The 25,745-nt window shown below is 40.9% G+C and overlaps 1 protein-coding gene across 1 annotated transcript in view; it reads right to left on the bottom strand.

Annotated features, from left to right (window-relative positions):
- ntrk3b (neurotrophic tyrosine kinase, receptor, type 3b) overlaps positions 1-25,745 on the bottom strand; it is a 150,822-nt gene that overhangs the window by 43,368 nt on the left and 81,709 nt on the right. The window contains exons 9-10 of the mRNA XM_058630205.1: positions 24,223-24,272; positions 20,103-20,205 (exon numbers count right to left, since the gene is read on the bottom strand). Coding sequence (XP_058486188.1) covers positions 20,103-20,205; positions 24,223-24,272 — 153 coding nt within the window. The remainder of the gene's footprint in view (positions 1-20,102; positions 20,206-24,222; positions 24,273-25,745) is intronic.

Genomic DNA, 25,745 nt, shown 5'->3' with positions numbered 1-25,745 from the left:
AGGGGGAGCTGTGTATCTGAGAGCTGGCCTATCTATTACGTCACTTCCAGGTACCTGGCCAATCACAGTACAGTAGGAAAGCTCTCGTTGGCTGGCCAATCACAACACAGTCCTGGTTCTGGGGGGGTGGTTTTGGTCTGAAACAGCGCGGCTGACGAGAGCGTCAGTGAGGAGATATTTTGATCGGCTCGTTTGCAGCGATTAGGAGGATTTTAATCATAAAAACAAGTTTATATATGTAAGTAGACCTCCATAACTAACATATATGTGTGATACAAGCATTCTATGTCGCCTTTAAGTTCCCACAAAGGTGCAGCACTTGCACTTTAGTTCTGCTGGAGACTTTGCTGCTTTTCAGCATGTGAAGCCTGGTTGATCGAGGCTTGATCAGCCACTCTGATTCAAGGAGTCATGGCCTGTTGCCGTAGTTTATTACTTTTTTATGTTTCTTTCTTCTTTTGACTTCTTCCTTTAGGGGTCGCCACAGCGGATTCTCTGCCTCCATCTTGCCCTATCCCTTGTGTCCTCTTCTGTTACACCAACTGTCCTCATGTCCCCTTTGATAATATCCATGAACCTTCTCTGTGGTCTTTTACTTTTCCTTCTGTTCAACCTGAGCTGTCCTTCATATATGCTAATTTCTAATCCTGTCCATTGTAGTCACTCCCAACAAAAAAACTCCTGTATTTTAGAAAGTGCCACTGTCTCTAAGCCATACATCATAGCAGGCCTCACTACCATTTTGTAGACCTTCCCTTGCTACAGTCCTTCTGTCACACATCACCCCAGACACTTATCTCCACCCACCCCTCCGTCTTTACTGCACTGTCCATTGCTCTGGATGGTTGACCCCAGGTTTTTAAACTCATCCACTTTTATCTACCTGTACTCATTGCATCTTCACCGTACCACCTGTCTCGCTGTAATTCACACATAGGTATTCTGTCTTGCTTCTACTAACGTTCATTCCTTTTCTCTCCAGTGAATACCTCCACCTCTCCAGGCTCTCTTCCATATGTTCCCTACTTTCACTACAGGATACCACATCATTTGCAAACAACAAAGTCCACAGAGACTCCTGCCTGTTCTCAGTTGTCAACCTGTCCATCACCATTGGAAAGAAGAAGGGGCTCAGACCTAATCCCAGCTCCACTTTGAAACCTTCCAACTTCATGGATTGCCAATGTGGTGTGATAATCCACATGGATTATTAATATGGATCCATGTGAGTTACTGCATTGACACTTACACACATCATTTGGCTATTTCTGAGTCAACAAAAATGATGTCACCTCATGTTATGGATGTTCTCAGAGCTCATGCTGACTGCATTAGCCTGTTTTCACAGACACCAAATCCCGAAATATTGTGTTCTCTTAGCTTTTGTATTTGCATTGCTAAGCTGTTGGCAGGGCTTGTCTTTTTTCCATAAATGAGAGCAATTATTATTCTAGTGCCTGGGATCAAAGAGACACCAAATTGAGGTTTTTAGACATGGGAAAACACCAGCCACTGCTTCCCTACTTCTGTTTATACGATATAGGCTGAGGCCTAGGAGAAAGAGTAAATGTGACTAACAGAATTGAAATAGAACCCCTGGTCTTTAATACTGCAGAAAGGGGATGATGAAGGAGAGGAGAGGAGAGGTTTGATTTTCAAAGTCCCTTATTAACTCACTTCAAGGAGAAACACACATGGTCACTTAGTACAAAATAAATTCAACAGGAAACAAAACAGACATTTAAATTGAACTCCCCTTCCATCCCCACAAAACATTGCCCATTTGCAATGAAAACTCTCAACATTCTCCACCACTTAATAGTAAGAGTGTTCCACTCTTAGTCTGGTGTTTACCAGTCCTTCCAGAACCGGCACCGGCTCAACAATACCAGCACCCTGTTCCCTGGTTCTTTCTTGTCAGCTATCTTGGCTGTACCAGATAAAATGTTCATTAGTGTATGGCAGGTTTTTTCTTTGGACAACATTTGGGGCCAAAAACAAACAATAAATGACAAAAGACTTCCCCTAGTGCATGAAAACACATCTTCAAACAAAACAAAACTGCTTTTCAATGGGCAGCTTGTACAAGGAGCGCCAGCTATTTTTCAGACAATCGTCTGAGCCAAAATAGTCTCGACTCCTTTATCCTCAGCAAAGAGTTAAGGTTTAGGACCTTGACACAAATCTGGTAGATTGCTTTCTTTCCCAGCAGTGGAAAATATATTCAGGTAAGGGGTTGTGAATGACAGCAGCTGACCCCCTCTCTCCTGCCACTCCCCCACAACCGGTCTGATTGACAGAAAGGGGGGGAAACTGTTCTCACTCCCATCAGTCCATTGATCACACACATCCATGTCCCTTGCAGTTGCCCTCAGCAGTTGTGACAGTGATGCACAGACTTCCACCACACTAAGCCTGACAGAGTTGATGTTGTTGATCTGTTTCAGGGTGTCCACAGATGTTGATGTCATTCTGATCAAGTAGCCCAGCTTGGTTAGGTTGGTCCTTAGAGTGGCAGAGTTCTTATTAAGTCACTAAAGAATAAGGGTTCCTCAAACAGCCACATGCTCGGACATTCCCTGACGTCATGACTGGCCTTCAGAATATGCCATGCCTGCAGTACAGAGTTGTAGAATGGTGTTGAGCCAGAAGAGCTGCTTTTCATACCCCAACCTCCCAGCTCTCCTCAGCAGTAGTCGGGCCATGTCGCAATTGTAAAGTACTCTTTCTGCTGTTCTTAGTCTGAAGCATGTGATCTCAGACTGGATGTTGATGAGCCCTGCCCTCCTTCACCTACAGGCAGGAAGATGACTGCTGACTTCACCCAGTGTTTACCAGACCAGAAAAAGGCCACAATGGCTCTTTGGATGTTCTTTGTCAGGCCTCTTGGTGGAGTCTGGGCTGTGAATTTGTGCCAAAGGGTCAAAGTTATTGGTAACCAGAACTCTTCCACTATACAACAGCTGGGGTAGCAACCATTTCCATTTACAGAACCAAGCACATACTTAATTCAGGACTCCCTCCCAATTTTTACATTGAAACCCACTCACTTCCCAAAAAACGCCAGGCAGACTGGGTATTGTCTGTCACTGACCCAAAAGCAGTGCTTCACTTTTTGCCCAGTTCACACGCGCTGATGAGGACTTTTCATACAGGGACAGAGTGTCCTGCAAATGTTCAACGTCCCTCTGGAGAAAATAGGACAGCATTAAAGGGTACCGGCAGTGAATGACCACTGAGCTGCTCCCTCAATCTGGGGTTTAATAGCCAAACTATAGAGCTGAGCTGAGCGTGGACAGCCCTGTCTTATACCCCACTGAACAGGATTTCCAGACTGTCTTCAAGTCTGTTTGATAGGGCTCTGGAAAGCACCTTGTAATCAGTGCAAAGGAGAACCACTGGCCTCCAGTTTTTAAGAAAGGCCAGGTCTCCTTTTTTAGATAGCAGTGAGAGCACTGCTCACTGACAGGACACAGGTTGAAACGCTGTTCTAAAACACTCCAAAAGAACTCCACGCAGATCGGTAAGTGTGTAGAGAGACCATCAATACTGGTGCCCTCCCCGAAGCCATCTGGTTAACTACCACTGTCAGTTCTTCCAGCGTGAGCTCACAGTCCAGAGCAGCCTTCTCCGCTTGGCTGAGGAAGTCCTTCCTGGAGTTCACACGACATTCCATGCTGTTTATGGGGACACGCAAAGCGTTGAATGTCCTATGTCTCAACATTCAAAGCATTTCAGTTGCCAAGAACTCGCATAAACAATGTAAGAGCAACAACAAACTTGAGCAAACAACACCTCAAGTGTCTGTGTAGGTGGGTCGAGAAACATAAACACCTGCCAGCGCAGAGACAACACATGCTTCAGTTTGGGATCTTTGCATCCCAAACTGACAGTTTTAAGACAACCAGTAAATTTTCCATATCTGCAGAGCTTGTTATGAACGGCAGAACCCCGGATACAGTGACCCATGAGGAAGTTGACAGTGGGGACACCTGCCCTTACAGGTCTCAGATGAAAACCCCGCTTTTAATCAGAGTAAATACCAGAGGCTCATCCTTAAGCAACACAACAAACACATTCTTGAAGGAAAAACAAATTTGTTGTGACCGACCTGGTCCCCAACTGCTGATAAGACTCCATGGTGACAGAGCTATGCCAATGGACTATCCTCACTCCCTGCTGGATAGACAGAGATGGTGTCTCGGCATACCGTAAAACAAGAGTCTTCCTTCTGCTTACAGTGGATTAGCAAAATTACTGATTCTCTTTCAGTTTTGGGAAAGCTTAAAGCATTGATCTGAGCAACAACTACACTACTCATAATGAGACAGTGGGGCCTTGCCTTTAAATAATGAGCCCCTCCAAGGCAGCCTTCTTGCTAAAACACAAAGATATCAAGATTTAAACTGTCTGTGCCATTTAAAAGTTTATGTTCCCACATATCAGTGATGTTGTAGATCATTCGATTTGCAGAATAAAAAGAGGCAAGGTTGTCACTGAAAGGCTATCATTTTAAATCTCAGACAGATCCTGGAAATCACAGGTAGGGAATGCTTGGGTGTAGAAAAAGAACACTGATAATTTACAAATTTCTAAACAATACTGCTGACATTTCAGTAGGCAAGGCATTTACAGTAACCTGATATTTAACCAATAAACCACATCATATGACATCAGTGATCAGTGATTTATGTTGTGTGACAAGTGCATAAGCTCTAATCGTAGGGCACAAAATATTGTATTGTGGGATTAATCTGCAGCATGTTGAGACCAGTCCAACAAAGTGCACTGTGCTCCACTCCTTGCTGAACAATTTTCCCTGACACGAGACAGCTTCCTGGCCCGCCTACTCTCACTCTTATGGAGGTCGGATGCTTCGTTTGCACATTTCTGCCGACATTAGCATCTCTAGTTAATTGGCACCATTTTTTTCAAAGGCATCACTTGAGTTTTTAAATTACATATACAATTGTCACTAATTCTCAAGTTTGATGAGTAGAATTAGTGTGATTGGTCCACAGTAAAGCAGAAACACAACAGGCAGGGAAGGATTAAGACTCGGGGGCAACAAGATGGGATGAGCTGAGGAATGTGCAAGTGCTACATGCTAATCAACCGAGGATTACATACAGATGCTACTGTAGCGCAGCCTCTTCTTGCTGCATGCTTGTTGGACTTTTGTTGAGGTAAACTGAGGGGTGGTTTTTGTACCACATTTGAACATAAATCAGCTAGGTTGCTGTACATACAACAGCATACAACATTAAAATTAACATAGTCTGATAATGAGAAACCATTGTCCAAACAGTGCCATACACAACATGGAATTGAAAGACTTACAGGCCTGTTGCAGAGCCTAGTCAAAGTTGCTGGACATTTATTACTAAAACAAATTTAGCAAATTGTTGGTATGTTTTCTCATGTAGACCTGTGAGCAAGGGCTTCTGCTCACCCTCAGCAATGAAGGGACAAAGTCCAGCAGTAAATTAACCACAGAGTTGATGCTGCACTGTGGGCCACTCTGCTTATCATCAGTAGGTGACAGACATGCGCAGAGCAGCAAACATTCTGTTCAAAGAAGTCTAATAATTGAGGAAGTAGCAGTTATCTGGGAAACTGTTTTATCTTTCTTGTCAGTATGAGCTAGACGGTCCAGCTTTCTGAAAGGCCAGACAATTTGCAGTCCAAATGTCATGTTGTGAGGAGGCAAACATGGTCTGGTGGAGGAAGGCCAGGGAGGCACAAAAGCACAGGGAGACGCCGTGCCTGGCCTTATCATACAATTACTCTGCCAAAATCCTACTGAGAGTACAAACAGTTTATTAGCTGCTACAGTATTATTTTTGTTGATTTCAAAACTGTTTTTGCTTTCCATTTGCATTTTCTTCTCCTTTTTTGTGTAGAGTGGAGGAAATTGGATTTTGCCTTGTGGCACAGTAGCAGGATGAGATTGTGTGCTGCAGTAGGGTGGATCTTAGTTACAGCATTAGTCCAAAATATAGTTGCTGTACCTTGCTTGGTGAAATAGGCTTCTTCTGTGCTTTACTGTTGACAGAGAAAAGGTAATGAACACACGCCGTCAGACCTTTTCATTCTTCATCTTCTGTGTCGTCTATGACTTTCCTGTAATATTGTTCGTAGCTGTTACATAAAGCCTATAGCTGACCTTACATCTATCAAGATGGGACAGTTGTTTTTAGAGCCCCTCAGGTGCTTCTGGGTAAAAAAACGGAAAACCTACATTCACAGATGAGTCAGCAGAGGAGCCATCTCCACTATTAGCAAAGACACAGCTGAGCCGGTTTGTGAGAGTTCCCTTAACGCCACTCAGTTTTTCTCTCCTCTCTTTTCTATGCCATCTCCTCCATCACCCTTCATTTCCCGTCCTAGCTCACACCTCCTCCTCTTCTGTCCTCCCGCTCCATGTGTAAAGAACATGCTGTGTTCAGCTGCCTCTGTGGCGCTATGGCACTGTTAGGCTGTTTGTTTAGCTCATCATCACCAAGCTCCCCTGGGCTATGTGGACTTTATCTCCCTGCCAGTTAGCTGCCATGAAGTCCAGACAGAAATAAAGCCATTGTGCCAAGCAGCCACAATGCAATATTGCAACTGCAATACCATATCGCAGGCCTCGTTGGATTTTCAAAAGGTTTTCAGAACCACTGTAAATGGATCAGAAAGACATATGTTTCTCTGTGAGTGTTTTATTTTATTAAGGAATAACTGCTGAACGGATATGACTTTAACGGAGGTAAAAAACAACCCTGTCACTGAAGGGGGAGTGTTATCAAACACAGTGGGCTCTCTCTTTCTTACAATGGATAAAAGTGCAATTGAGTGAAAAGGTATTGTTGAAAAGGTCTGCACACAGTTTGCCTGCTCAAATAATAAGAAATTGGACTCTAGCTACATACACAATGTGTGATTATGCTTGTTTGTGTTTCTGCTGTTTAAAAATTACAACATTTACTAGTAGATTATAGAGCGGGGGCTGCTGACACAAAACTATCCCTGTTGACTGGCAGAACCTAGAACTACAAAACCTAATAAGCCTCACTTTTACTCAAAATTGCATTGACTAGAAAATGAGTGACAATGCTTTTAATAGGCAGCAGGAAGTGGAGAAGAAGTTGCGGACATACTGTACATGCTGTTGTGGATACAAAACCAGGAGCTTCAGCCAATATTAGCCCCCCTCTCTCTCTTTCCCTTTTCTCTTTTACATGTTGGTATTTAAAAAATATAATGTTTACATAGCGTGTTACTTTTCATCGTGTGATTAATCTACACTGCTGCTCAGAAGACACACTTTCACTTTCAATGTCCACCTGACATGTGAAAATTAACCAAATAGGTTCAGTATTTATAAAAAAAAATAAAATAAAGCAGATGGTAGGACAGTTATGCATACAGTATGTATAAGCATTAACACAGCGTAACACCAGGTGCACAAGTGGAGCTCCTCTGTGTTTTGGAAACTTTGGTAACCACGCACAACAGTGTTTTAAATAAGGATGCAGCAGTAACCGTCTTTAAATGTGAAAAAATGCTGCTGTTCACAGTTTAGATTGCCTTTGGAAACAAGTCACCCATAGACTCCTGAATAGTGGACCACACACATTCTTGACTCGGTTCGCTCTGCATGTGTTGAGTCAACACACACATAAACACACAAAGTGACAATCTGTCAGGGGAGAGGGAGAGGGAGGAAGAGAGAGAGAGAGAGAGAGAGAGAGAGTGATTCTGAGCACAAGAAGCATCATCCTGATGCCATCTGGCTGCGTCTAATCATCGCCAGCGACGCTGCTGTTCCTGAACATTACAGCTCTTAATGCACATTTGAACTCGAGACACTTCTGAACTCATTACCAAGCGTAAAGGTGTCACATAGACCAAGAGGATAAAAAATGTAGTGACCCAAAGGACTGTGACCTGTAAAATTGACATAATCTGCTGCCTTTGAGGTATCCAGTAATGACCTCTCATCGCAGTGTGACACACTCTCTATCTTCATTTCACACCCTCATAGAGCAGCACAGATGGCCTTGGCATTTCCTTAACAACCTCTAAAGTCTTTCACAAGCCAGGCTGTAGAGCTTCTGCATCTCCTGTTGCTGCCTTAAAAAATATAGGAAAATGCATGGATGTGACAGGGAGATGACTCTTTATTCACAGTCTCTGAAGGCTCACAAGTAACAGCTGGAAGCCTTACTGCAAAGTCCACCCAAGGTGTCCAGAACAGCATTATCACTGAGTTAAATGCTTTCTTCCATGCATATTTATCCCCCGTCTATTTTGCATTATCGTGTACTAACAATGCTTTTTCACGGGTTAATGCACAGGTTAATGAGGTGGGACAAGGCCTGTGTAAAATGCTACTAAACCAGTCATGCAGGATAATTTGTCTTGCTTGAAAAGTGTCAGCCACTGCACTCCCCTGCTCTTTAATTCATTCAAATGAATTTTGCTTTAATTGTTTCATCTCCAGTACTCACTAATTCCATTGGTGTGGAAAGGGAAAGATGGATGAGTTGAGAGAGAGAGACACGTGATGTGAAAGGTTCAGCGAGAGATGGAGACATAAATGGGAGCAGAGAGAGAGAGAGGGACAAGGACAGTGGTTAGATACAGCAATATGAGATTCCAAAATAGCTTTCTATACATGTTCTATGTATACATACATACACACATACAAATAGCCGTATGAGTAAGTGTGTGTGTATCTGATGAGACATTTTGTGATTACACAACAATTATTCTCTAAGCTAAGTAAACCTAAAACTTTACTTGGCCAAGTAAAAGATTGAGATTTGTCATCTATATCACCAGGCCTGCTCTCTGCTATTCCAAGAGGTGTGTTAATGCAAACTGAAGAGAGGCTAATGGAAACAAGGGCCGGTGGGAATATGAAGAGATGGAGAGTGCGGCTGATGGAAGGACAGCTCCATATTTAACAGAAGGAAAGCTGCCTGATCATGTGAATTCAGGCTTGATGGCCTGCTGGATGAGATTTTTACTGCTAAAAGTGCTGTATATACCAGACACATGTTTTAGAACAGATATTCTTAAAGTTTTTGACAGTGAAGGGTTAAAAATAAAGCACGATTTTCCTATTGTACCAACATACCATAATTGTGTGTTCTCATCACTATGTGAACCTTTACCTTATCCCGACCCCAAGAGCTACTGATACGGCGCAGAACCTTCAGGCTCCAAGACACAAGACCAAAGTGGGCGAGTGGGGAAATTGTAAAGAATATCTTAGAATGAGCCACTTTAATGTTGCAGCATTTAAAAATAGCTACATAACCATATATTTTATTTAAACACATTTATCAACATAAACATAAAGAACATAAAACCGCACATGAAAATACATTTTATACACAATACTCTGTACAAACATAAAAACAACAAAGCTGGTGGTGCCCAAAGACTTTTGCACAGTGCTGTATCTTCCATAACACATTAAATAGCATTATGCCCAAGATAATATTGTACACAACAGGAAATAAATGGTGGTAAACAAATGCAGTTATACTGTATCTGTACCCCACTGATGATGTTGATATTTCACTGAGAATAGTGTCCTATTGTCATACAGTATAGTAGTATATTCACTATTTGTTACACACACTGCTATTTATCAAACAGAAAATAGATTGTTGTAACTTTCAACCTCAACACATCTCAGTAAGTTAGCTCTGTAATATACAGTATTGTTGCCATGCATCTTTAATGAAACATGTATATTCAATCTAAATACTGGTTTCACATAAATCACAATTACACACATACAGTTAAGTATAATTTGCTGCTATATGTCTCTACAAAAACCTACGGTGCAGTGTTTGTCATAAGTCCCAATTCTGTTTTGATGAAGCACATTCATGTGCAGTGTATGTATCAAATTATTATTATTATTAATACTATACATCCTGCGAACCCGTCATTTGTGTAGCGAGGAAAATCAATTCATACGCATCAGCTTGCATGTGTGTATCTGTCAATATGAAGCAATCACAATCCCATTCTGTGTAGGCGTGAGCCTGCAGAAACCTACATTTGGCTGTTACATAATAAGAGCAGTTTGCTAAGCCAGTGGCTAAAAACAATAAATAACTATAGTGTTGAGACTAGTTAATTTAGTGCTACTGATTTGTTTCCTTCGTGAATAAATAAATAAATAAATAAATATGCAGGAATATGACCTCCTACCTTTCCACCTCTCTGTGTGGACGATCTCTGGTTTTGGTTTGGACAAAGCATCAATCTCCACAAATAGAATATCTAAATTGGTGTCATATAGAGAGTATTATTCAGAAAACACCTCCTGCTGACACTGTGCAGCCAACAGGGAACAACAAGTCCTGCTACAAGATGTGAGGAGGTGAGAGATGTCTGCTGAGACTCAGGGACTTAATGTTCATTATACGTGTTGGGTAAATCACTTTAAAAATGTAACATTTTACACATCACTTGAAAGAAGTCACAGTACAATATATCTGAGGTAGCTTGTTATGTTACTTTTGCAAGTATAATATGACGGTTATAACAGTTATTACATTATAATTGCCAATTAAGGGTTAAAGGAATTTTACTCAAACATTTGACCAGCTGTAATACAGAGAATAGACTGCCAAGCCAGCTGTAAGAAATGGACAGTTGCAGAAAATCTAGACCATAAAATGACTATCCTCGGTGTTCATACTAATGATCATTCATGTTGGATGATGTCTGTAAACCTCAGATGCTACATTAATATCAAGTGAAACAAACATCGTCATCATTAACTACATGATCAAGAAAAACAGTAACATGACAGCACTGTTTTGGGGGCATTATAATGCCAAACTCTGAACACACCTTGGTCTGGATGAGGATATGTTACTATGGTGATGTAGGTTAAAAGGGTTAAAAGAGAGTCTCTTTAGTGAAACTGAAAATGTGCTTTGGTTGAGTTTAAAAAAAAAAAAAAAAAAAAAAAGTAATGTTATTACAAAGAAATCGTTGGTAATGTGTTATATTATGGATCAACAAAAAGTAATACATGACTGTAACGTGTTGCCCCCAAACTAGTCAGCACTCTTCATCATAAGTCTAATTCAAGGCCTCATCTAAACTGCAGAATATATCACCAGCAGTCCTTCAGCAGAGCATATATACAGTACGCTTGAGGGATTGAATGCAAGTTAAGATAAATGTGTCTATATTGGTAGAGCTTATCTCACAATTCACAAAGAGTTAGTACATTGTCAAAGTGCACTTTTGCAAAAAACCCAGATTTGCCGACAGTCCAGCAGTAAATGGCTGAGAGAAACTATAGAAATGTATTCTTTGTCCTTTTTTAATGTGTGGTAGTATTCTGATCATTTCAACAGCCCCGTTATAATGGACTGAAGCAGCATTAGAACAAACCTCTGACATGCAATGTTTGGATGCACACTCCAATTTCTTTCAATTTGAGATACAGCACACAATAAAAGAAAGGAGCAGCAGTTGAGGAGTTTTTCTGGATCAATACTAATTGAAACATGGAAACGGAGAAGTGGTCCCTGATGCATTTTCATGGACCCATTGTTCAGCTGCACTGAAAGTCAGTCCTTCTGCTTAAGTGGTTTACAGTGTAACTACATTTGTATTCATTATGAAACAAAATCCTTCTGTTACTAACACAGCTGGCTCTTGTAACATTCCATGGCTGTAAAAAGGGGCAAACATGATATTGTCTGAGCATTCCCCACGGGGGGATGCCAGCCAAATAGCAGCAGCCTTTCAGAAAGCCTGTGGTAGAGACTTCTCCCACTCATCCATCTGCATCCTGCCATATCCTGACATTTTAAAGACACTATATTAAGCAATTGTTAAACCCGCAGAAGTGAGGACAACCTTCTGAACTATTGATAGCAAAGGCTTAAAAGGGAAGAAGCTTCCAAACACCCAGTTAAAGTGCATCCAACAAGATCACTGGCCTTTTACTGGATGGTACTTTATAATGCACAGCACAGCAGTACACTGCACTGCAGAAAGACACAGAGAGGACAGAAGGCACTTAGCTATTAGCAGTCGAGTGCTGACAGTCCTAAGTTCAGAATAAAACCAAACAAAAATAGCAATCCTATTTGTACTGAAAATATCATGTCTACAGCACCAACCCCAGGTCGCCCTGCACTCTCACTCCATCCAGGGACACACAGCACTATAGCAAAACTCCAAAGCAAGGGTTTCATGCAACTTTGAAGTGAGATACTGTAAATAAGTAAACATTCCCCTTTTTTGTATTTGTGTCCATTTTCTACATGAGGTGCAAAAAGAACCATGGGCTCATGAGCTCATGTTGTGCCTGAAAGTATGCAGGCAGCATCCACATCCCTTTTCACTAAAAGCTTTGGTGGCATCAGTGGCAGGGATGGTCTGAAAGACAGCACAATGTGATGATAGATAATGGGAAACACATTTCACTTCCTGCTGCCATCTTTTCTGGGGAAGACATACATTATGAAACACTCGATAAATAAAACACTTGCTGGGCTGCTTGTTGCTGTTTTCCTCACAGCCCCCATCTGTCACATTGCATTCAGAGGGGGAAAAAATTAGAGCCAATTAAGGTGGCTGGTGCTGTGGTAACTAAGCAAAGGGTAAACAGAAGAGGCTGCCGAGCTGTAGCCCTTTGAGGCTGCTGGAGAGTATTTCAAAGCCTACGTCATCAAACCAATGCTCACAACATGGCAACAGAAGCAGCCATGTTGACTGACACACAAACAAAAGTTGTTTGTAGCATCAAAATGTCTGGTTGTTGTGTACAGTTGACAGAATTGATATTCCACCGGCACATTCAGGTTTTTACCAGAGTATCTGACAGCGTCTCTGGCTGTACGCCATCAAACGTGGTGATTGGAATTAGAGTATAATCAAAAACGCTTGTGTCTGCAGTGCCCCCTTCATATTGGGTAAGGTTTTCGATCAACTGTTATTTCAATTAAAAGCCTGGTTCACATCAGCGATCGTCTCCTAGACGCAGAATAACAATCCGATGCAGCTTAAGTTGGATAACTAGCATTAGCTGGCATTATTTTTGCTCTGGCTAGCTATTCTTTGAGAAAAAATAGAAGTGGAATAAGTTATTGGTGCGGGGAAGAACTATGAGAATTTGCAAACAATCATTCCAATGTTGCAGGTTCACATACTGGATGACATAGCTGTCCCTCAAATATGTTCATTTCTACTCCTGTATCCATCCTGGTCACTCACAGCAAAAATCTCAGCATCTTCAGCTCTCCTAGATCCAGATCCGCCTTTTGACTTTCAAACAGTGCTACTGTCTCCAAGCCACACATCATAGCAGGTCTCACTTCCATCTTGCAGACCTTCCCTTTCATTTCCCCCTGACACTCATCTCCACCCACACCACCCTCACATACTTCTCTGCCACTCCTGACTTCGTCATACAGTACCAAAATTCCTCTCTTGCCACCCAATCGTAAGCTTCCTCTAGATTCACAGGACACAGTGCACCTGTCAGGAGGATACACCAAACACCTTCTTGGCTGTATCCCTCTCTACTTTAGTGAGGGATACAGGGACACAGTCATCTGGCAACTCTTCACTACCTCCCAGAGCGTGTTACAACTCTTCCCTGAACTCTGCACAATATTCTTCCTTTTTCAGCTTCCACCATTTAATTATTAGCTCCGCCTTCACTAGCTTTGTGTTCTTGGTTTCCAAAGTCATCCTAAAGAAAACCATTTGATGCTGCCTAGCCACGTTCTCCCCTGACAACACCTTGCAGTCTCCTATTTCCCTTCAGTTTGTATTTTCTGCATGGTATATAATCTACCTGTGAGCACCTTCCTCCACTCTTATTGGTCACCCCATGCTCCTCCCTATGTGAATATAATACTTTGAGATACTGTTTTATACGTGTCAACATTTTTAATGAGGGAAAGTGGAGAGCTGCATCTTGAGCAACATCTCTATAAAATACAATCCTGGTTGTTTGGGTTGTTTTTTTGTTTGGTGTTTTTTTGCATAATTTACTGAAGCTCAGAATTAAGAGAAAAACTGATCCCGAATAAGTCGAAAATCACATTATTTCACTGTAAACAAGCAACAGATATGTGTGCCACAACAATTAAAGCCAGCTACCTGTTTTCATTTTGGGGCAGATTGGTTTCATGTAATGTTATGTGGAGATGTGAAATGTTATTTTTTATTTTTATCATTTAAAGCAGAATACATATGTATATATATTTTTTCTTCAGCAATTATAAAATAAGAGTGCTCAAATGTTAGCACTTTCCCATCCTCTATGATTTAATGAGGAGTACATCTCCAGTTGTCATAAAAAACAGTGAAACTGTTTTGATTTTGCTTGGAATTACCATAGCACTTACAGTATTTTCAGCAGTATCTATCCATCCCACACATACAGTATTAGATTAACGCAAGTATTTTACTTTCACTGAGAACACAGACGTTAAATAAATGTTTCTTTAAACAACCAGTTCACATTTAGAATAGCATTCGATTCACAGTTAACTGAGGTTTTTTTTTTTTTTTTTTGGCAGCTACTCTGCTTGACATTTGTACAAACACAAAACAAGTGTATCAGTCCATCTGCCTATCCGTCTCCAGACAGTGACTCCGGCCACTGGAGGCCAAATAAGGCAGTGATGCATTAAATGCTGCAGAGTGTGTGTGTGTGTGTGTGTGTGTGTCTCCCTGTGTGTTTAAAAATGTGTCAGTGCTGATTAAGTCTCAGATTTGAACGGAAGTAGTGTGGCCAATATGACAAGTTCATTTCTCACAACATGCACTTCTGACGAACGCAACCTGCGCACTCTGAGTAATGATGGAAACTAAGTGCCCTGATGAGTAATTTGATTTAGTATTAATAGAGTTAGTGCTCACCTTGACTCCCAGCTAGGCCACTGCCCGATGCCTCTAGCTGTGCTTCATGTGACCCTGACTTCTTGGTGTCTCAGCGTTTATGGGACGGGCGTTTGCTTGCTCAGCATTTCTAACCTCATAGTATTAATAGGGGTTAAGACTCCTGGACCACATTTGTTTTAGACTATGTTATTTATCCAACAAGTGCAGTAGAAAACCCTGAGAATGTCTCATAGGAGGCTGGTGCAAGAGGAGTAATAAAACATCTAATAGGGGACAAAGAAAACAACTGAAGGTAGAGTTCAGTTTATTTTAATATACTGTATGTTTTAGAAAACATCTAATATTGAAATGTGAGGAGTGGGAGGTTAAATTACAATGTGGGGATCATGTTGTTGAAAAACTATCAATCAATACAATCAGTAATAACTGATGACTAAATGAATCGCCTACTATTTTGAGTGATTGTTTTGCTTTGTAAATGTGAATATAAATTGGCTCACTTGGTTCTCTGTTACAGTAAACTGAATATATTTGGTTTGAGTACATTAACATTAGGAGTTAGGGAGACATCAACATTGTTCAACAGTAGGGAATTGTAATCACTTTGTTGTTGAAGTTATTAAAATACATGGCCTCATAGCTGCTAAATTAAAACTCACCAAGCATTTAAGACTGAACCAATTGAAGCTGCAAACTGTGTTTTCACTTTTCTCAGTGGCATAATATTTAGCTCTTGCGTACCGTTAGCAGCTAATGTGACAAGACTTTAAGCTTTTAAGCTGTTTGTTGCCATAATGCACCTGAGGAGCTGCAGTTAATAGCTTGTTTTACCCAGACAACCTTATAAGCATCTTTTCTCACAAAATGTTAAGAGCAACTTCTGGTCCTCTGAAAAGTTTAACCTTTTCATTCTACTCTGTCCTACAGAAACGTACATTCATTGTATATGAAAGCACTGTAGTTCATCAAGTACTGATAAACTAAATATAACTGAATAAGTAACACAAAATGTTTCATTTAGTTTGAGTAACATTGAATATTAAGCACAACTGTCAACCTAAAGCTGTGTTTCCATCGTGGTAAAGTAAAGCCCTTGGTCATGCTCGCGTTCATTGTTTGTTGAATGCACAACAAACAATGAAGGACATCCAGCAGCTTGTTTTTGTTTTCTGCTCGCTTTGTGGCTGTTTCTCAACAAGACGTCAAGCTTTGTATGAGGATAGACCGCGGGCATTGAAGAAACACCGGTCGCAAGGGAGTGACACTATTCTGTCTGTTGTAGGTCTAGCTCCGTCCAAAAGCACCGTACCATTACTCTGGACCCAAAGGGAAGGGTAAAGAAAAATGGAGCCAGTTATTTTGGTACTATTCCGAACTGTTCCACTCATTGGAAACACGCCATAATGCTGTGTCCTCTGCCGGTTTTGAGTATATATTTTCATTTTAAACTTGACAGTCAAATGTGGCCAAAACACACCAGACACACCACACACCAGCTGCCAATAACTATTATGGATGAGACTCAGACTTATTCACAATATGACATTGATTCCCAAGCCCTACTGGGACCTTGAGAATTAGTTTAAAAAATGGTCGGCACAGCAGCCACTGAGGAAAAGAGATGAGGTGTTTCGACTGCTGACACATAATGTATGGAAGCATTTGGCCTGTGTCTCTGTTCTGAGGGTGTTTGACAGAGAGCGGAGGTGTCAAAGTGATATATTTTCTTGCATATTGGCTGCACTTACAGCAGCACAGGTGGGGTACATTTTTCACTGGAACATGAGAAAAGAAGATAAGGGAGCATAAGAGTTATTACTGTCATGCTAAGTGTCTTTCTCTAAAGAAGCACCATTGATTCTCCGCTGACGAAGGGCTGTGAGAAAGACACTTTAAAAAAAAAACAGCGAAACACAAGGTGGAAGATGAGCCCGCTGTTTAAGCTGCAAGATCAGAATAACACTGTGTATGTTTGTGTGTCCATAGTTTGCACATACTGCACATGGAGGTGTCTTGCATAAAAACCCCAATTATACAAGCCTATACAAACAATTCAATATCTCTTTCTCACACACACACATACACACACACTGGCTGGATAAAAAAAGAAGAGTCATTTAGTGGATTGAGAATCCATTATGGCTCCATCTGTAGGTAATGACTTCTTCAGGCTTATTCTTGAAAACAAGGGAGGTGAACACACACACAAACACATATGTTGGGTCTTTGAATAGAACAGCATGTGGTCCTTCAAAGAGTCCACACTGACATCACCATTCTCGAGGTCTTTTCTTCCTTCAATCACTCAGAGTGACAGCTGAGACGAGAGTGGCATCTCTATTCAAACTGATCTGGATCAGGCATCTACAGTCTGTTAACTTCCACCTACCTTTCGAAACTGAGGAGATCGCAGTAATACTAATACAGCAATGAGAAGAAATAAAATGATGAGCAATGTGTCTTTTCTCTGTGCCATTACAGTCATTTACTGATACCTTGGACAAAGCAACTAATAGCAAGTTTAACCACAAGATTTAAACAATGTGCAGAAAAATGCTTTATAGTCTCAGTGAGGTCATTTTAACATATTGTATGAACAGTGTGGTTCCCACTGCAGAAAGCCGTGGAAGGCATTTAACAAAAAAACACCTTACAGTGTCTAAAGAGAACTCCGGACCTCGCCGTCAGAGAGACAAATTGCTAGTTCAGCTCTCTGCAAGAGCTCTCATTTGAAGCACCTTTTGCCAGGATTTTACTCCCAAAGTAACCGTGCACACTCTGAGCATTAAAGCATGCGAAGCTCTCAATGCCAGCACTATGACGCATTGCCTCTTTTTATTTGATAGTAAGTGTAAATATAAGATAGTGCTATAACAAAAAAAGGAGAGAGAGAGCTCTATACCCAGAATGATATTGATTCTCTAATGGTGTCTTTACTGGACTGTGAATTAAATCAAAAAGCACAAAAACAAATACAGCAATGTTTGCAGGGTTGAGTTCTTGTGTTCTCATATGAATCAATATTGATGTTTATATTCTGTTTTGTCCTTGTTCCCATGAAGTGTGTAATCACATGTGTGTGCCTGTGTGCGTGTGTGTGTGTGTGTGTGTGTGTGTGTGTGTGTGTGTGTGTGTGAACAGGGTGTTGCTGTGTTTGTAGCAGTAACACACAGGGTTTTGCTCTGTGTATTACTGTTGCCTTCACCTGCACAGGGACTGCAAATGAAAAACAGGTATAGCAGCTAAATCAGATTCAGTTTCCTATATTTTAAAATCTATTTTATTTATCCTCTTGATCTGGGATTCTCTAGCAGCCTGCCATTGCCTATGTGAGGGGAATGATCATTTTGGAGCCAAGACAAATCTGTCATAAACACCTCAGTGTTGTGGATACTATAAATATTAATACTTCACACGGATTCAATCTTACGTCATATATGCAAACAGAGGGTCCACTGCTTCATGTCATTCATTTTTAACTTTTATCTGTACACTATATAATCTCTTGTCTCATCTTTCGCTTTTATTGTCATGGGTTGTTTTTTTAATTCAGGATTTGTGACTTTGTTTCCTCTGTGTCAGATCATTTTGTGAGCACAACTTAAATTATCATGACTTGCAGTGACATTACAAACACAAATTCCTAATTTGAGCCAACTTTAGACTAATGAAATAATTGTCACCCCCTAAAGAATTGCAGCAGAAACTTCTTAACTAAGTAACTGTCTGTAATCCTATGAAGCAGCTAATGCAACTTTACACTTAATGGGCAACTTAATGGGACCCAGAGAGTAAGAGAGAGAGACATAGTTGAAGACACAACCTTTAGGAACGGGCATGTTTCCCCCATGAGTTAAGACCATAGACATGCAAAGTGGAAGAAAGAATATATTGAGAAATATATAGAGAATCAGGGGGCGACTCCACTGGTTGCAAAAACAAGTGAATCTGAATGAATGAATGAAATTCCATGTGAATACTTGATTTATAACACCAGTAAACATTTTCCTAGTTCTCCGTCACTAGTTTCAGGTCTTCCTCAATGATGCATTAGGTTAATTTTGAAAATGATGTTAATCTTTAGAGAAAAATAAACAATAAAGCACAGAACATTATGAGTGGACACCAGTGTGATTGATAATGCGTATCGTCCAATAGGTGCCTGGTTGCAGGTGACATCTCTGAACAACATGACACCGGCCAAGTCACCAATCTTGAGGCTTTTAAAACAGAGCTCAGATTTTTTACGGGTGAATGAGTGACAGTTGCCACTTGGTTAAGACGGTTAGAATTAGATTTTGTTACGCCTGTGCCACACATTGTAGGCTCTGACTGGTAAAAACAGCCTCATAGTTATCCACTATCACAAGTTGTTTTTCAGTAAAGGAAGGATCACAACCTGAGCCACAAAAGACTACACCTCTACCAGACTGAGGGTAACAATTAAGCCTGACCTTTTATATCAACAAATGTCTTTTTTTTTCTGTGTTTGTTTACTGACATAAACAAGCAGAGCTTGAACTGTATGTTTTACGAGTGGCACAGAAACTCATCAGCCAAACGCAAACAAACACAAGCAGAAGCCACTACTCGGTCCATCAACTGACACAAACACTCGAACCTGAACCTCAGGACTGAAGCTGCTCAACTCTTCCACTCTTTGCTTTGCGGTTTCTTACTAAATCAGCGATTCAGCGCGTTTGCCTCCTCCACATCCCCAAAGTCAGAGAGAAAAAAAACATATTAATCCATAGTGAATTCCTCAGCATGATCGACAGTGCAGAGTCCACTAATTAATTCAAGATCTCCTGTCCATTGCTTCTACAAAGCAGACACAGTGAATGTATGAGGTGTATGTACAGTGCATATGCCTCATTTGCATGCACTCTGTCCTCAAGTATTGATTTAACTGTCTTCGTAACTGCAAGTGTATGGGTAATTGCAAATGCATGCCCTTTGGCAGGACTCAACCATGTGCAGCATAAGGGAAAAATGAGGAAAAGTCTCTTGAGAATACGACTCAGGTGCAGTAGTGACTTGATACACAGAGAAGGAAGCTATTGCAGCCGCATGTATGTTTTCTCACGAACAAAGGTTTCGGAAAGATTAGTGGGATGGATTCTCCACAATGACGCAACTGTCAGAAAGGAAGAACACAAAGCTGTGTCTGTCTGCCTATTTGCAGCACCATACGTTTGGCGTAGTCTTACCTTTCATGCCGAACTTGGAGCGCCGGCCATATTTGTTGATGAGAACAAAGAGGACGAGGAGGAGGACACAAGCGAATCCTGCCAAACCAACAGCGATGGAAACCTGGGGGTAAAAAAACAAAACGCTATGTCAGACTCAGGCAGCAGTCAAACATATGACTTCTGCTTTCTTTCCATAAAAGAAATGATGTTATGTATTACAGCTGTCAGAATATAATTCAATTGCTATACTCATTTAAAGCCAAATACAATATTGGTGGGGAAAAGTGCAGCATTTACTTATGATGTGACTCTGAAAAGGGTGTGGGTTTTTTTTTTTCAATTGCCTTTAACCATCACCGAATAAAGGACGAATAAATGTCCTCATGTTCAATGTCACATTTATCCAAAATGTAACTATTTCTTGAATAAAATAAAAAATAAAAAGTCAATATATATATATATATATACATATTGACTTTTTACTAAATCATATCAGCTCTAGAGGCCAGTGTAGATGTTGACATCACAGCAAGAAACACACAGTGTTCTATTTAGGTGTCCTCATTCCAGATCACAGTACTGTGGATGGATGTTTGCTGTCATGGCTTACTGGGCCACTTGATGGAAGGTTAAAGGTCCAGTGTGTAAAATATATTGCCCATACGTATGTGTGTATGGCTGTTTACAAAAGAAAGAATGGCAAACGTGTTTTTTTTCATTTGTTGAACCATATTATGACTTTTGCCTCCAGAATATGTGTAGTTTGAGGATTAGGAAAATTGGACACTCTAAATTGACTGTAGCTGTGAGTGTGAGAGCGGATGGTTGTTTGTCTCTATGTGTCCCTGTGATGGACTGGCGACCTGTCCCGGGTGTACTACGCCTATCGCCCTATGTCAGCTGAAATTGGCACAGCAACCCCCACGACCCTTGTGTGGAGGATAAAGTGCTACAAAATGGATGGATGGATGGAAATTCACAAAGCTAGAAGTGTTTAGAAAACACAGCTGCTTTTTCCAAATCTTCAAACTGGCTGACGGAAATCAGTCCTGAAGCTGTGAAGGGGTAAAAGTTAAGAGCCTGAGCCCAGCAAGCTCTCCTCTCTAATTCACTTAGTCGTGTTGACCTTGGTGTGGATACAAAGGGTGAGTCAAAATAAATCCTCAAACCATTCACAATATCGTGCCAATCATTTGTATCACAGTCGATGGGCAAAGGTCTTAAGAATAAGCTTTTATGCGCTTTAGGGAAGCATTGTACTTTTGGACATGAAGTTAGTTGGTGTGAGAGAGGGGGATACAGAGAACAGGGTTAGATGGAGGAGGTTGATTCGCTGTGGTGAGCCCTGAAGGGAGCAGCCGAAAGGAAAAGAAGAAGAAGGGAAGCATTGTACTTTGGTGCGATCGATGTTTTAGAGTGTGTTAGTCTCACCATGTCTCGTTTTAGCCCAAACCCTAACCTCACTAGTGGGCTAAAAACATCCCTATGGGTCAATTCAGGAGTCGGCCAAAACGACCCATAGTTACGTTTCAGTTGGAATGGTAAAGGAAAGGGTGAGCAGAATATGCACTATAATATGATACAGGCACACGTCTGTCAATCTTTGGATTTCTCCATATATTGAACTGCAAATGCAACAGGCATAGAATAGAAGATTTATTCTTAGACTTCAATGTTGTTTTCTGTGTGTTTATTTCTGCAGCCGTTAGCCATGCTTGACTGCTAAAGAGCATTTCATTAGCCAGCAACTTTTAGTTTGCAAGATTATATTGAATTAATAATTATTATAATAATAATAATAATAACAATAATAATTAAAAAAAATCTTATTTAACACATCTGCTGTGTAGTAGCTCTAAATTGTAATGTAATTGTTTTGGGCCTGCGGCACACATTCAATTTTGGGTTTTCATGAAGGTAGAGGTTTATTCTCCCCAAAGGAGCCAAGAGATAGAAATTGCTGAGAGTGCAACTGTTTTTTTTGTTTTTTTTAAAATAATTAATAGTTTGGTTATTTAATTTGGTTATTAAGCCAACTATTTTTTAAATACATTACAACTGTGCCTATTAAAATTCCTGATTACACTGTAGGTATGATGGATCTATGCAGTGTATGTGTAGTATGCAATGTAGGCTGTGTAATATGTGTTAATTACTGTATGCAACACAAATTGCCCAAGGGGATATTACTCAACTCTACTATACTCTACACTACACTACACTACACTACACTACACTACACTACTCTAAATACACTCTACTCTGTGTTTATGTGGAGAACCGAATAGTGAGAAAGCTGATGTTCTGCAGCTTTAGGCTCAGTCCTGCAGCAAAATGTCAAACAGTCATTTACGGAGCTTTTGTTAGCGTGACTGGCTATGGTCAGGGTTAGGAGAGTCAGCTGGAAAATATAAGTCTGCCTTTGTTTATTTCTGTCTGAAATCTCAATGAGTTGTTTCAAACATACTGACACTTCTTAGTGGTGTATAAATCTGCCACCATTATTGTAAACAGCATCACCGGCGCAGACAGATGCATGGGCTTGGAAGCTATGGCTGCCTTGGGATTGTGTTTATTATATTCATGGGGAGAAACTATAGCGTCTCACACTTTTGAAAATTCTGCAGGCTCCGAGCTTTTAAAATGTGATGTATTCGCTGAGACGTCAGCGTTGTCCATTGCTGTTACTGTAGCAGTTAAACACTGTCACAATTCAACCACTCGAATGTCAGGCATGCGGCGTAAACTCATGTCATACCCATGAGCACACAAGCTTCATTTGAAAGCATTAAGTAAAAGGGGCAGGGCTATGTGAAATTAAAGTCTTTGTCCCTTTAGAGAAGACTTTATTACCCCACAGGAAAATGTGTTAGTAACCACTTTACCAAATTTGAGTGATTAAAGAAAGTGTTTAAAAATGAGGTTTTAAATCATGTAAAATTCTGCTTCATTCTCTGCTCTGAGACGGTGGGGTGTGTGCGTAATTTTGTTCACATGTTCTCAGCCAGGATTTTCTAACATAATCTATATGAAGGCTGAATTTGCTTTACAGGATCTTTAAGGTCTGCTATGTTACATTTAAGAGGGTTTATTGGCAGAAACACTCTACAACGGACAAACCAGCCACAGCTAGTGTTTCACAATGTGGAGCGATAGTTTACATGGACACAGAGCATATACAGACCAGAGGAACCTCAGTAACACCTGCATGGACCTTCATCAGGTGATTGAAAACTCAATGTGTGTGTTGACAATGCTTTCCTTCTGGTAGGTAAAGTGTTGAATAGAGAAATCCTCAATTTTTTACAATTGTTACACACTGGACCTTTATATATTTCTTTTTCACAGCACATTAAATTGATGTAAGTGTTTAAATGTCCTGTATAATGAGTGTTACTGTATGCACAGATATAATTAATAACACTAACCATGGCTCAGTTCCATTTAGGTATCCCATTAAGGTATGACTTTGAGCAGGTACGTACAAGACAACCGAAACGGACACATTGCAATGACGGCGGGCACTGGCCTTTTTCATGGCTGTCATTCTGATAGCTCAGAGTAGCACATGGGGTAAATCGTCAAATTAATGATGGCTAAGGTCAATTTAGCTTCCTCAGTACCAGAGTCCATGCTGGTTCACTGTCTCAATGTCCTGACAGAGCCATTGTTCAGCCATCAGTATATGCATTTATTTTTGCTTAAAACATGCTAAAATCATATCAATTACCCTACGCCTGACCTTGTCCTGGAATATTAACAAAGCCCATTCACCACACTAGTGTTTACATTTGTGTTTAACTCACCAGCACTGGCTTTAAAAAAACTGTACAGCATCTCTATGTTACACAACATTTTCAATCAGCATCAATCACAGCAGGAATGTGTTACCATCATCATCATCATTAGTGTCCAAATGTACAACTGTGAAAAATTACTTTAATATTGCGTGGTGTGTTGTCGTCTTTGTGCCTCGGCGCTGCATATGTCAACACACAGTACAAAACCCTACGAGGGCCGTTTGACAAATGAAAAGCTGAATTGGTTTGTGCTGAAACATGCAGCAGCTCTCTGCTGAGTCCAGGGGTAACAATCTTTAGCGTCTGTTTCATCAGCATCATTAAGGAAGAAAACTCACCCCGAATGTGTCTTCATCTGGTCGGCCTGAGTCTGATGGTGTTGTAGGGGCTGCGAAAACCAGAGCACAACACATTCATCAGACGCTGTGGATGAGTGTAAACCTTTAATGACTGTGGTGTACACTTCCACCTGCAGCCTCAGTAAATATGGAACGAACTGACAGTGTTTGGTGCTATTTTTATGGCTACTGTTTGTTTACAGTAAATAGTTATGCACATGTTTTGAAAGATACTGACCTACACAGCGGATGCACTAGACTGAGAATTTTTCCCCGTCTTAATGAATCTGCTTATGCACCCATTATCACATGTAAGTAAGTACAACACTGACACAAGTAATTGCACAACTTAAATGGCAAGAATAACACGCTGTGCTCTCTGGTCTAGTGTATAAGATAGAAAGCATCATTTCAATATCTTCACACAGACAAGCAGTTTATATATAAAAGCAATTATATTTCCAGATAGGCCGTGTTGCTATTGGTCTCTCAAAGGTGTGGATTGGCTTTAACAGCTGTGCTATAACAGCTTGAGACACTGTTGATGAACAATGCATTTTATGCAGCTTATAAACGTTGGACCTTGAATGCACACTCAAGTCTGACATCTGTCACACGGATCCTACACCAAGGGCTGAAATTTCCCATCCATTATTTCAGTCAGTCACTTATTCAAATATGTGTTAAAGGAAATAAGTTGTGGTAAATTTCCCCCTCAGTCGCACAAATGCATGCTCATGCTTGCACACGTAAACATCTAAAAATATAAAAACAAGCCGTTGTGGAGCAAAACACAATTATACGGGCAGAGAATGAGAAAAGGAGCTCATGCCGCCTCAAGCGGCAAATACTAAATTAGATCAAATTAAATCAGTGGAAAAACTGCGTTGAACTAAATCAAACTTGACATCGTTATCTCAAAAATCTAACCCCAATTTTCATAAAGAAGTCGATCAGTCACCAGTAGACATGTTAGTAGTCATCTTTCTTCAGAAAGAATCCATTCGGACTCATTTATTACTGTTGAAATGCATGTCACACCTCTGCAAACAAGGGGATTTGGCAAAGGGTGGAGGATTGAGGAGTGGAAGGAGAAGAGGACAGAGGCAGAGCCATGAAATGAAATGAGCTGGTGCGAGGGGAAAACTCCACTCTGAGGCCTCCAGCCAGGACATCAGAGACTAATTGTGGGCAAATTAATGAGCACATGGTAGACTGGCTGCCACTGGCTGTGATACACACACTACACTTAAGTGCAGTGCACTGTGCGAGTGTGTGTGTGCTCTAACTACCATCTCTCCGTCCCTCCTCCCAAGCCGCCATCCCTCTTTCCTCTCCTCCCTCTGCCCTCCTCTCCTCTCAGCAGCATTAGCATCAATCAAGGCGCCTGTCTCCTATCGAATGCTGGACTCCCTCACACACCACTGCTGTAATGTTTCACACTCTCATCACCTGAACACCTCTCTCTCACCTGCCTCGCTCCCATAAACTGTGTGACCCTGTGTGTGTGTGTGTGTGGCGAC

Source organism: Solea solea, chromosome 5 (assembly GCF_958295425.1).
Source record: "Solea solea chromosome 5, fSolSol10.1, whole genome shotgun sequence".
Lineage (NCBI taxonomy): Eukaryota > Metazoa > Chordata > Actinopteri > Pleuronectiformes > Soleidae > Solea > Solea solea.
The sequence above is the reverse complement of the archived record's forward strand: the minus strand, read 5'-3'. Positions and strand labels throughout refer to the sequence as shown.